The sequence below is a fragment of the Miscanthus floridulus genome, chromosome 1 (assembly GCF_019320115.1).
Source record: "Miscanthus floridulus cultivar M001 chromosome 1, ASM1932011v1, whole genome shotgun sequence".
NCBI classification, from domain to species: domain Eukaryota; kingdom Viridiplantae; phylum Streptophyta; class Magnoliopsida; order Poales; family Poaceae; genus Miscanthus; species Miscanthus floridulus.
The window spans coordinates 116495180-116508525 of NC_089580.1; the positions used below are offsets into that span (position 1 = coordinate 116495180).

The following is a 13346-nucleotide window of genomic DNA, read 5'->3' on the forward strand; positions in this document are numbered from 1 at the left end:
AGCTCGTGGTTGCTAGCGTGATATGTGTCTGTTAGCTTCCTGCTTTTCTCTAAAAGTGACCAAACTAACTAGATCTTGTAAATACAATAGAAAATTTTGTAGTTGTCCAAAATTTATAAAACCAATTTTATTAGACTCCTGATAATGTGTACTATGTGTTAGTGTAAATTAATTTATTTTTTGCTTATTATTTTTAGGCCTGCCATAGATAAATAAATATGCTTGTATAATTATTATGCCATTTTTAGTGAACACGTAAATTATGTTCAACATGAAATTTGCACTGCATGTTAGTTGAAGTGTTACCTCCTATAATTTTTGTAGACTCTGAATAGGTCCTATATTTGTGCATCCTTCTGTACCAGATGCCCTATAATTATAGTACACATTTGAACTAATTTAGTTTGTAAAAAAATATTATTCTTTTGATTGTTGGCTGCAGGAGATGCGGCATAATTGCCTTGGTGTGTGCTGATTGCTGAGGAAACGTTGATTAATCTGCATCAGGTGAAACTTTGTTCCAGAACAACGGCTTAGCAATAGTGATATGATATTTAAGCACTTGGACCACTCTTTAACACTTGGTGTCACAGTTCAATTGGCTCTTGCCGTGCATACTCATTTGATGCTTTGCTCCTCCTTGCTAATAAAAACTAGCTAATAGATTTGTGGAGTCGGTGTACCACATTAACTGTAACCCCTTCTACTGAATTTTGGTACCAATTATACGAATTACACTACTACCTTTGGTCTGATGCTGCCTTGGCCCTTTTGTGGTGACTGTGAGTGCTAACCACATGGATGCTACCCTAATCGTTGAATATATGTTGAATTATTTATATTATGGGAACAATTCCCTATATGTGCTTTTCGTGTGAGAGGTAATCTCATTGACATTCTGTTTGGGTTCCTGTATTGTCTGCACCTGGTTGCCTGCCAAATTCTTATTCATATAATGCTCATGTATCACTGCATAGGTTTTCATTTCCTGCCCCTAACCAGTATGATGGTCTGCTATTTTTTTGAAGGGAGCTGTTTTGCTATTTGTGCCAGACAGATCCATTGTGCCAATGTGAAGCTTAGTTGATCTATTAATTAAATCTACTATGTCCTCTTCAAGGTATTGATATCTCCAATTAAGTTACATTCTTTGTAATTTTTTCAAGAATCCAACACCAAGCATGCATACTTGCTGATTTGTTATTTTGTTTTGTGTTGTTTTGTTCAATTGAAAGTTGCAGCAAGGAGAGAAGTGAGGGACATGTGAGCTATAAATGCTTGCAAGGTGCAAATTCTTCAACTTTGTAGTAAAGGACATGGGAGCTAATATATTGCTGGAACTACAAACTCTGTCTTATCATAAGCTATATGAAGTTATTTGCATATGCAAAAGACAAACTTGTGTGATGGTTGAACCTATTTGCGTTATGTAATATATCATATGATTTGGGTTCTAAGTGAATGATGGCGTGACTTTTATGTCTATGTTATATGACCTGTGCTAAGATTCATCACTGAATGAATATATAATGCGTGATGCTTCTTAACCATGGTTAACTACACTATAGATGGCGGCTTCTTATCGTCATAATAGCGAGCATTAACCAGGGTACGTAGTCGGCATTTGTGACGGTTAATATATTGAGTGACGCGTTGACTAAATAATATGTGACAAATACTATCGTCATAAAAGGTAACAATATGTGATGACCAAATGGTACCGTCACAAAAGGTCATCACATTTTGTGACGGCTTTTCATACAATCGTCACGCGGTACATTATGTGACGGTCGTTATATGACGACCGGCGTGACCCCGCATTTTCGTCATATAATACATTTTATGACAAATTCAGTACTTTACATGACAATTTCGGTTTGTCATACAAGCCCAAATTTTTTGTAGTGGCTGCCACCTATGAGAGGAATAGAGCATCAAATTAACTTGATTCCGGGAGCAACCTTGTCCAACCGTGCTACCTATCGAACCAATCTCGAGGAGACTAAGGAAATTCAGCGGCAAGTCCAAGACCTTTTGGACCACGGGTATGTACGTGAAAGCCTTAGTCCTTGTGCCGTTCCTGTACTTTTGGTTCCTAAGAAAGATGGAACTTGGCGTATGTGTGTTGATTATAGAGCCATCAATAATATTACTATTCAGTATCATCATCCTATTCCTAGGCTAGACGATATGCTTGATGAGTTGTGTGGTTCTATAATTTTCACTAAGATTGACTTGCGAAGTGGCTACCACCATATTAGAATGAAACTTGGAGATGAATGAAAAACTGCGTTTAAAACCAAATTCGGGTTGTATGAGTGGTTAGTTATGCCTTTTGGTTTGACAAATGCACCTAGCACTTTCATACGCTTAATGAATGAGGTTTTAAGAGCTTTTATTTGTCATTTTGTGGTAGTTTACTTTGATGATATATTGATTTATAGCAAGTCTTTTGATGAACATATGGATCACTTACGTGCTATTTTTAATGCTTTATGTGCTGCATGTTTATTTGGTAACCTTGAGAAGTGCATCTTTTGCACGGATTGAGTTTCTTTTCTTGGCTATGTTGTAACTCCACAGGGAATTGAGGTGGACGAGATGAAAATTGAAGCCATAAAGAGCTGGCTAGTTCCCCAAACCGTCACATAGGTGAGGAGTTTTCTTGGTCTTGCAGGATTCTACCGCCGCTTTGTCAAAGATTTTAGCACCATTGCTGCCCTGTTGCATGAGTTGACAAAGAACGGAGTGGTGTTCCATTGGGGAAAGGCACATGAGGAGTCCTTTGACACTTTGAAGGACAAGCTTACACACACACCATTGCTGCAACTTCCAAACTTTGGTAAGACTTTTGAGCTAGAATATGATGCTAATGGAGTTGGCATTGGAGGTGTTTTGATGCAAGATGGTAAACCCATTGCTTACTTTAGTGAAAAATTGCATGGCCCTGTTCTTAATTATTCCACGTATGATAAGGAATTGTATGCACTTGTTCATTCTTTAGAGACGTGGCGTCATTATTTGTGGCCTAAAGAATTTGTTATTCATTCTGATCATGAATCGCTTAAGTATCTTTGCTCTCAAAATAATCTGAATCGTAGGCATCCTAAATGGGTTGAATTTATTGAATCTTTTCCTTATATTATCAAACACAAGAAAGGGAAGGATAATGTGATTGCTGATGCTTTGTCTAGAAGATATACATTGTTGTCCCAACTTGATTATCGAATTTTTGGTCTTCAATCAATTAAAAAATAATATGCGCTTGATCCTGATTTTAAGGATGTGTAGCTTAATTGTAGAGAGGGACGTACATGGAATAAGTTTATGATCAATGATGGTTTTTTGTTTAGAGCTAACCGCCTATGCATTCCAGTTGGTTCCGTTCGTCTTTTGTTGTTGCAGGAGGCACATGGAGGCGGATTGATGGGACATTTTGGTGCCAAGAAGACAAAGGAGGTGCTGTCCACACACTTCTTTTGGCCAAGGATGAGACGAGATGTAGAGCAGTACGTGGCTCGGTGTGCCACATGTCAAAAAACTAAGTTGCGGTTGAACCCACATGGTTTGTATATGCCTCTTCCTGTTCCTTCTACTCTTTGGGCTGATATATCTATGGATTTTGTGTTGGGTTTGCCAAGGACTAAGAGGGGGAGGGATAGCATTTTTGTGGTGGTTGATCGTTTTTCTAAGATGGCACATTTTATTCCTTGTCATAAGAGCGACGATGCTGTTCATATTGCTGACCTTTTCTTTCAAGAAATCGTTCGCTTGCATGGTATGCCTTCTACTATTGTTTCAGATCGCGACGTAAAATTCTTGAGTTATTTTTGGCGCACGTTGTGGAATAAATTGGGGATCAAGTTGTTGTTTTCTACAACATGTCATCCCTAAACTGATAGGCAAACTGAGGTTGTGAATCGAACATTGTCCACCATGTTGAGAGCAATTTTGAAGCGCAATTTGAAGATGTCGGAAGAGTTTTTGTCGCATGTGGAGTTTGCATATAACAGGGCGGAACATTCCACCACCAAGGTAAATCCTTTTCAAGTAGTGTATGGTTTTAACCCCCGTGCTCCTATTGATCTTTTGCCTTTACCTACCACTGAGAGAATACATAGTGATGCAAGAGAGCGTGCTGATTTTATTCGTAAGTTGCACGAAACAACTAAAGCAAATATTGAAAGAATGAATACAAAGTATAGAATTGTTGGTAGTAAAGGTAGAAAAGAGATTAAACTTGAACCGGGTGATTTGGTGTGGTTACATTTGAGAAAAGATAGATTTCCTGAGCCACGTAAGTCTAAATTAATGCCAAGAGCAGCTGGTCCTTATAAGATCATTGAGAAAATAAATGATAATGCCTACAAACTTGAGTTGCCACCCGAGTTCGGGGTTAGTCCCACCTTTAACATTGCAGATTTGAAACCTTATTTAGGAGAAGAAGATGAGCTTGAGTCGAGGACGACTCCATTTCAAGAGGGGGAGGATGATCAGGACATCACTCCTTCAGATGTACCAGCTGATCATCCAACCGTCATGCAAGGTCCAATGACCCGGGCTCAAATGCGTCAACTCAATTTAGAGGTGAGCTCGTTCTTAAGCAATCCTTTTTATACTTTGGAGAATAGACTACTACCTAATGATGTTATCTTACTTAGGAACATTGGAGAGGGTAATGAAGGACTTAGAGGATGTGGTGGAGGCGAAGATGACCAGCAAGGATGTCCAACAGGAACCGAAGGCCCGGTCCAACAAGATTTCGAGTCTGCCTCGGCCTCCAGGACTAGTCTGCCTTAAACTGGTCACCTAGGATGCATCTGGACTCCGTTTTCGACGATCCACATATGGATAGAAAGCTAATTTGATAAGGAAGCCAATCCAAGTGGTCTCACGTCAAAAGCTCTTCGGAATCAACAGGAATCATCGAAACAAGTCAGCATATAGAATCTGCCAGGGTGCTGCGACACCGTCTTTTGGTCCGTTGGACCATGTATCGTGTTTGGGCCCATTAGGGGCGCATCCAGGGGTCTTGCACGACCCTAGAGTCTTTATAAACAACCGCCGCCCCTCTATTAGGTTTGGGTTTTGCTTAGATTATTCTGTCAAGAATAGTTTCGCCGTTCATCGGTTTGTGAGACCCCAACTCCGTGAGATTAATCATTCATCTGCAATTTGGTTGTGTTCTTTCTTGTTCTAGCTTGTGTTCTTCGTTGCGCAGGCAGGGATTAGCCTTCTTGGCGAGGTCAATCTGGTCCGTGACTTGGTTGATAACCAGAGGAGCTGTGGTGCTAAGATTGCAGGGTTCGATCTTTCGATCTGAAGCTAGATAGGTGTGTCAATCTCCGCCACAATGATAGTTACCTCTACCTGACAGAAGATCAGGATCCTCGTTCCCATTATTAAGATCATAACACACAAATTATATGCTAGTTCATATGTTAAGATTATAGCATGAAAACTATATTCTAGCTCTATAGCACAACTATATCGATAATATGAGAGCAAGACTTTGGAAGAAATCTTCATAGTACTCATACCAAGATGTTTCTCTTCTTCCAAGGAGCCAAGCTCTCCTTGATATCTTTGCTAGCTCTAAATACTACTAAAAGGTAAAAAGAGTACAAGATGTGGTAGTGAGATAGAGGCTCCAAATGATGTGTATTGAAAGGTGAGCACCACCCCTCTTTTTATACAAAGCTGGAGGTCGGTTTAGCCCTAGTAAATTAGGAAACTACCCTATACCACCTCAGCATGCCGCCATGCAACTGCCGGTAGAGGATGGCCCTGCTCGCCACTGCTTTGCTCCGGTGGGCTGCTGGCTGGGCCTGGGTTGCTTCCTCGGTGGTGCTCGGCCCAGTTTTGGCATGTAGGTGGGCTTTTGCTTGGCTCCTTTGCGCTTTTTTGCTTTACGTTTTCCTGTGTTGCGCCTTTTTATCGTATTCCCATGTATTTCATACGTATGTCCTGCAAAACACTAAGTATCCAATATATGTGGAAATATGTCAATAGTAAATGCATGTGTCAAAAGTTTGTTTATTTCTCTCGTTTTGGATATAAATTGACGGACGGATATGGTCGTTAAGGAGCGCCAACAATTAGCTAATGTTGCTTATGAATGTCACTAGGTTTCTAGTCGTGATGTCAAAGCTCACTAGACCTTAGATAGATGAATATGGATCTTGTCCACTATATGTCGTAGGGAAAACGAATGCAAAACATATACTGGGAGAATCTTTTGTTAAATTGGTTAATGAAAGATTAGCATAAACATAGCGCCGAACTTTTCTTTTTATTTTGTCGTAGACGACACCTAATAATGCTCCTATCAGTTTTGATTCCCAACGCTTCTTGAGAAAAAAAATTCTTGAGAAAAAAAGCTTACTGGAATGAACTTTATTGATTGGTGCTGTAACTTAAGAATTATTCTCAAACAAGAGAAAAAGGAGTATGTCCTTAAGGAACCATATCCAAATAATCTAGCTGATGATGCAAGTGTCGTTGACCCTTGATTGGTTCTTCAAAGCCCTTTCCTTGCTATCTTCACCCTATCGAGCTATCTTGAAGTCACATCATATCTTGATATCAACATTAAGCATTCATTGAAAATCCAATTCTTTTGATCACATATATTGACATCTATGCATCAACAACAATACGGTCAAGCCAATTCATAATTCCTTATATCCTCTTCATTTTGGCTTGACACACTTCACTGTCAACATACTTGACTTCCTTTAGCAAGCTTTCTATATGAGACCAATCCATATGCATAGTGACTTTACAAGTCTTTGTCATCTATACAAGCAAACCAACATTGAGACCATCTTGTATCCAATATATATTGTTTCCCTTGCCATTTGACCTTTGGTTGTCGTTTCACGTATGCATTCTTGACCCATTATACAATACTCGATCAAAGCAAATCCACTAACAATTCATTTCTTGTTCATGCAAAGCAAACCACTATATTGAGGACAAACCATATTCATCAACTCATGTCTCATCTGCCATTTGTCAAATATGCTCGATTTCACATGATGCCATGATATGCCACAACATAGAAGCCAACTCTATTTGCATTGTTGTCTTCTGCTTGAACTATATTGGTTCCATTATCCTCGATCACAAAAATGTACAATTTGGCTTGCCATTTTAATACCATGTCGAATACCATCAAGTTTGCCTTCTTGTTGAACCTTTGATACACTTCTTGTCATACAACCATTTATATCTTCAAGTGTATGCAATATACTCAATTTTATGTTCAACACTTAGCAAACTTGTTAGACTTGTCATTCAAACCACCAAAACCCACTAAAGGGCTATATGCACTTTCATTACTGCATTATGAAAATAGAACGCGCATGGCATTACACTTATTCATAATTTATCACCTTAACATTTACTCAATGTGCCCTTTTTTATAATCCTAATACTCATTTGGTTTTATCCGGTGCATCTCGATACCTAGAACATCATAAGCTTCAGCAAGATCTTTCATATTAAAACTGGATGATTAGAAAACTCTTATGTGGCATATCCATATTGCCACATGCTAACAAACACTCACCCATATGGAGTATTAGGACAATAAACTTTTCCACCATCTTATTTTAGCATGGACATAACTATCTACCTAATAAAAAATCTTAAGCCATAATGAGCTATGAGCTTATATTTAATCTTTCAGGACTCACTTGCTTAGAATTGGGCCATTTATAGCCTTATGTTTTGACTTCATTAGGAATTTAATTAGCACCATATTTTATATTTGCTTATTGACTTAAGCTCGATTTACTTAGTTAGAATAATAGACCTCCTCTCCTGATGTGATAATATTATAGGTTTGTTATAAATCAAAACTGGTTTAATAACAATCGAGGTTCTTCCTGTTATGCCTGAAATTACTTTTGTCTAACCCGGTATAGTCTTCCTTTTACTGATCTAGTCCACATCAGTTTTGGCCAAAAATGAGTAAGAGCAGCAAAGTTTTATGGTCAATTGTGTCAAATAAGATATAAATGGATATCGACGTCATATATATATATATATATATATATATATATATATATATATATATATATATATATATATATATATATATATATATGAATTTCCACAACTAAAAACTGAGGATTCAAACGGTTAGATATTTTATTATCCAGAATCCGAATTCTAGAAGGATTCTAGTATTTGTAGGATTTAAACGGGCTTAAATCGTTGGTCTCTTGGGCTTGATTGCAACGTGCACCACAAACTTGCATCAGCAGTTCGTCATCATATGGCTGAACCACTCGGCAGCGCTGGATTACTCTCTTTGTCTAGTAGAGTAGTAGTACTAGCAAGTTGAAGTGGGTCCACCGTACCGATCCACGTGGCGTGGCAGACTCTGCTATCTTGTGTTCCGTTAGAGCACCCGCAGTGTTGGATTTTTGGTCGGTTCGATATATTTATTGTAAGCATAGCACCGGGTATCATACACTGCAGGCTGGGTTCGATGGAGGAGCGGCTCCCATACATATAGAACCCGTCTCTTTCCCAATAAAAAAAATATATCATTGACACACATAGTACACTTTTCAACGGCTCCAACTGCCATGAGGTAGATTCAAAAAAAATACTGCAACATTCAGATTTCAACGGATGAGTGAAAACCAGAATCACTTGACCGTTGCCCTTCAAAAAAAAACAATGTTTCTTGTTGCTTGCTACAGTACATCTCGCTTCTACAAAAGGAGTCCCACCAGCATGCTTCCTTCCTCCCAACAAGCCTCCTCTGCCTTCTGGTTCTTTCCAACAGCCTACACAAAAAAGAGAAGAAAAATCAAAACAACTCAATATGGAGCCCTCAGAGGGTAGTTTTAGTAGGTCGTTCGCCACTGATCCTAGAAATCAAAGAGCAGATAACACAAGTTTGCAGCACATGCCAAATTTTGCACCCAACACTTTCAACCAAAATCAGTTCTCTACCCCACCAGCACCATTCAACAATTCCCATTATCCCCAGCATAGTCAATCTACTCATGCCATGCACAGCTTGAATCCCTTTGGTGGTGTAGGCAACCTCCAACAGTATGCCCAGTTTTCACCAAGTTATCAAGGTTTTCAGCCACTACCCAACTTTGGCTTCCCAGGTGGAATGTTTGTAGGTTCTGCTGGTGGTGCATCTTCACATGGCTCAGATTAAGCAACCCCGCAATCGCAAATAAGAGAGCCACAAAAAGATGAAGATAAGGAAGATTCAAGCGCCAGCAGCCCAGATGAAGGAAGGAGGACTGTGAGAATTAATTACAACGAGGATGAGAACAAACGCCTTGTAAGTCTTTGGATTAAGCATTCAGTAGATCCAATTCGTGGCACATATCAGAGTAGAGAGGCCTACTGGAACAAGATAGCAGAAGCATACAATTCGGGCCAGCCTGAAGGTGCAAGAAGAAGGTCAAAGGGACAGCTGAAAGGCCATTGGGGAAGAATTAATGCAGCTTGTACCAAGTTCAATGGGGTCTATGGTCGAATGACCTACTGCAGTGGGGAATCTGATGACATGCTGATGGAGAAAGCACGTGCTACGTACAAAGGAGAAAACAAGCAAAAGCCATTTACACTTGAATATGTCTGGAAGATTCTGAGGAAGCAACCCAAATGGTATAGAACTCTACCTGGTATGGATTGTTCAGAGAAGAACAAAAGGACAAAAGTAGATGAATCTGGAGCATACACTTCATCTTCCAACCAAGAAACAGAAGAAGGGGAAACATTCCAAGAAGTGCGCCCAGAGGGGCAGAAGAAAGCAAAAGCTAGGATGAGAGGAAAGGGAAAGGGAAAGGCGATTGCACAATCTCCCCTAGGCTCGCAGCCAGATGAAGACATGGTTTTGTTTCACGATGCTATGTTGAAGAGAGCAAGTGCACTAGAGAAAACAGCAGAAGCATCAAAGGAGCAGGTTAGAATGGACAAGATAAAAAAACTACATGCAACAGTTGGATAAGGATACTTCGAACATGAGTCCAGCAATACTGAAGCTGCATGAACAACTCTTGGAGAATCTAGCCAAGGAATTATTTCCATCTTCAGACAACTAAGCAGATAGTTATGTATTAGTGTGTATTGTATGTGTTGTAGTAAATGTATGAGGCACTACCATTATGTATTAGTGCGTGGAATTTGTGTTGTACTAAATGTATGTGGCACTACTAATATGTACTGTTTTTCACTATTGGTAATATCGATATTGGTTTGTACCTGTTTATGCAATGTGCCACCTGCTTTCCTTGTTGGTTCTCAAGATCTGAAAAAAAGACACGAAACTCAGAACTAGCTGTTGGAGAAATATTCTGAAAAATAGACATGGAACACAGAAACTCAGAACTTGCTGTTTGAAAAATATTTACTACACAGCTGACATGAAAGTTGCAGCAACTAGTTGTTGCAAAAACTAGCTGTTGGAGAATCTAGCTGTTGCAAAAACTAGCTGTTGGAGAATCTAACTGTTGAACAATCTAGCTGTTGCAAAAACTAGCTGTTGGAGAAGCCAACTGCTAAGGAAGCCATCTATAAATCCTTCTACTCCTTCTGTCCACCAAACCAGACCTCTACCAGCAATGGCTGAAGACTCTGAAAATCAGTCCATCACAAGTGAGGACCTCCAAAAACTCATATTGGAGGAACTCAATGACCCAATGGTGGCTCGTGTAGAAGCAAAAATGCAAGCTCGAATTGAAGCTAAACTTCAAGCTCAGCCAGGAAGCAGCGTCAACTCGCGAAGGTACATTAATAGAGATCATGAAGCTGGCCATGCAAAATTAGTTGCTGAATACTTTGCTGAGAATCCTTTGTACACTGAGTCCCAATTCCGTAGAAGGTTTAGGATGAGAAAGCACATTTTTTTGCAAATTAAGGAAGCATTAGAAAACTGGTCCCCATATTTTCAATTAAGAAGAGATGCATTCGGTAAGGTGGGTCTATCACCGCTGCAGAAATGCACGGCTGCCCTCCGAATGTTAGCATATGGATCACCAGCAGACCTTATGGATGAATCATTTGGAATTGCTGAAACCACAGCTTTAGAGTGTCTAATCAAGTTTGTTCAAGGTATTAGACACATATATGGGGAGAAATATCTTAGAAGACCTACTGATGAGGATATTCAACGGTTACTCAAAGTTGGAGAGGCACGAGGGTTTCCAGGGATGTTGGGAAGTCTAGATTGCATGCATTGGCGCTGGGGAAATTGCCCAGTTGCATGGAAGGGACAGTTTACCCGAGGTGACTACAAGGTACCCACTATCATGCTTGAAGCTGTTGCCTCCTATGACCGCTGGATTTGGCATGCCTTTTTTGGCACACCTGGTTCCAACAATGATCTAAATGTGTTGAACCAATCACCATTGTTCACACAAGTGCTACAAGGGAGAGCCCCAGAAGTTAAATTTACAATTAATGGTTCAGAGTACAATATGGGTTACTACCTAGCTGATGGCATTTATCCAGATTGGGCAACATTTGTGAAAACAATTACTTTACCTCTTACTGAAAAGGATAGTATCTTTGCTCAATATCAAGAGGCGGCAAGAAAAGATGTGGAGTGTGCTTTTGGGATTCTACAGAAACGATGGGCAATTATACGTCATCCAGCACGTCTATGGGACAGGCAAGAGCTAGAAGATATTATGATGGCATGTATTATTCTGCATAATATGATAGTTGAGGATGAAAGGGACTCGTACCAGTTGCATCTAGACACTGCATATGAAGAGGGACGAGCTACCAGACCAATTGAAGGACTTGACCATGGACCAATTCATGGATTCACCAGAATTCTAGAGATCAATGATATGATTCATGACAGAGAGACTCATAAACGTCTGCAGGCAGATCTAGTGGAACATATATGGCAAAAATTTGGTGGTAGGCAACCAGAGAACGTGTAATTTTTTTTAACATTAGAATGTGTAATATGGAGATGTCCTTTCCATGTATCTTGCTATTTTTATCTTTTTCAGCATTGTTGTTGTAAACCTAAATCAATGGAATGTTGTATTTGTAACTTCAGATAGATGCTATTATTAGACAGAAATAATAATGCAGCAATACCAAGTGCTACTATCACACAACACCAAAGCTATTATTAGATATGGAGAGAGACAAACCATGCGGCAGATCTCGAAGGTGAAGTTGGAGGCGACGTCCATGCACGACACCAAGGGCGCCAACTCCGCCGCGTCCTCCTTATCACGAGCTGCGTCCTCCTTGTTGCATGGCCACCGCAAAAGCGTGGGGAGGGAATCCGGCCATGCACGAATTTGGGATCGACTGGGGCGGCGCATGACGAAGACGAGGTGGCGGCGCACGATGAGCGGAAGGCGCGGGCACTGCATGGGGGAGATGAGGCAGCGACGGATGGGGAAGTCCATGCGGACCTGCGCGAGGTAGAGATTGGGCGGATTCGGCGGAGCGGGGAGGGAATCTGGCCATGCGCGAATTCGAGATCGGGCGGGCAGCGCATGACGAAGACGAGGTGGCGGCGCACCACGAGTGGAAGGCGCGGGCACTGCATGGGGGAGACGAGGCAGCGGCAGATGGAGAAGTGCATGCGGCAGCGCAGGAGGTAGAGCTTGGGCGGATTCGGCGGAGCGATGGATTCGGAGTTGGGAAGAAGAATGGGGAAAGCTTCGATTGCGGGAAGAAAACGATCGCCTTTTTTTTTGGCGCGTGGGTCCCAGCTAAGGAGCGACTCCGGTTCGATACGCTGTGGCGTAAAACAACAGGACGAGTCATGTCATCATGGGGCCCAGGATAGGAGCGACCCCGCTCCTTCACATTGCGGGTGCTCTTAGTCAAGTCCATTCTCGTACCTGTTACAGTTGGGGAAGGAGGTGATCTCATCCGATAGTTATCGAATCGATCGCCACCTGTTCGGCAGAACGTAAACGATCGTATACGATCGTGGATTATAAGTTAGAATAGTATTTTTCTCTCACATCAAACCAGCCAAATCAGCCAGCAGTAAATAATCCACGATCCAGTCTAGCTAGCCGAACAGGCTGATGGACCATAGCATCACGCTGACCACCCTGATGGCGCCGCCGCCGTCGCCGCACGTGTCTGGTCCTTGAGATCTCTCACGCTCCTTCGTCGTCCCTGCAGGCTGCTGCCGATGCTTGGTTTACCTATAAATAGCCGCGGGCGGGCGCGCCGCATAACGGCAACGGCCGGCCGATAAACCACCACCGGCCAGCCAACGGCCACTTGCTTGATTCCAGTCAGCCAGCATGGCATAGTTCCTCATCCAGATGGACACACACCTGTACCTTTCAATTCAGGGTTGACATGAACACTAGTAA

At 41.2% G+C, this 13346-nt stretch overlaps 2 protein-coding genes and 1 long non-coding RNA gene across 3 annotated transcripts; all 3 read left to right on the forward strand.

Annotated features, from left to right (window-relative positions):
- The first annotated feature begins 447 nt into the window (after positions 1–447).
- Positions 448–1360, forward strand: LOC136491515 (uncharacterized). Its single transcript, XR_010768067.1, has 3 exons — positions 448–507; positions 1029–1120; positions 1236–1360. It is a non-coding gene; the product is annotated as an uncharacterized lncRNA (long non-coding RNA).
- Positions 1361–9517: 8157 nt separating this feature from the next.
- On the forward strand, positions 9518–9991 carry LOC136461899 (uncharacterized). The gene has a single exon (XM_066461259.1). The coding sequence runs from the start codon at positions 9518–9520 to the stop codon at positions 9989–9991; it is 474 nt and encodes a 157-aa protein (XP_066317356.1).
- A 613-nt stretch (positions 9992–10604) lies between these two features.
- On the forward strand, positions 10605–11969 carry LOC136491522 (protein ALP1-like). Its single transcript, XM_066487851.1, has one exon. The coding sequence runs from the start codon at positions 10605–10607 to the stop codon at positions 11931–11933; it is 1329 nt and encodes a 442-aa protein (XP_066343948.1). The 3' UTR covers positions 11934–11969.
- The last annotated feature ends 1377 nt before the right edge of the window (positions 11970–13346 follow it).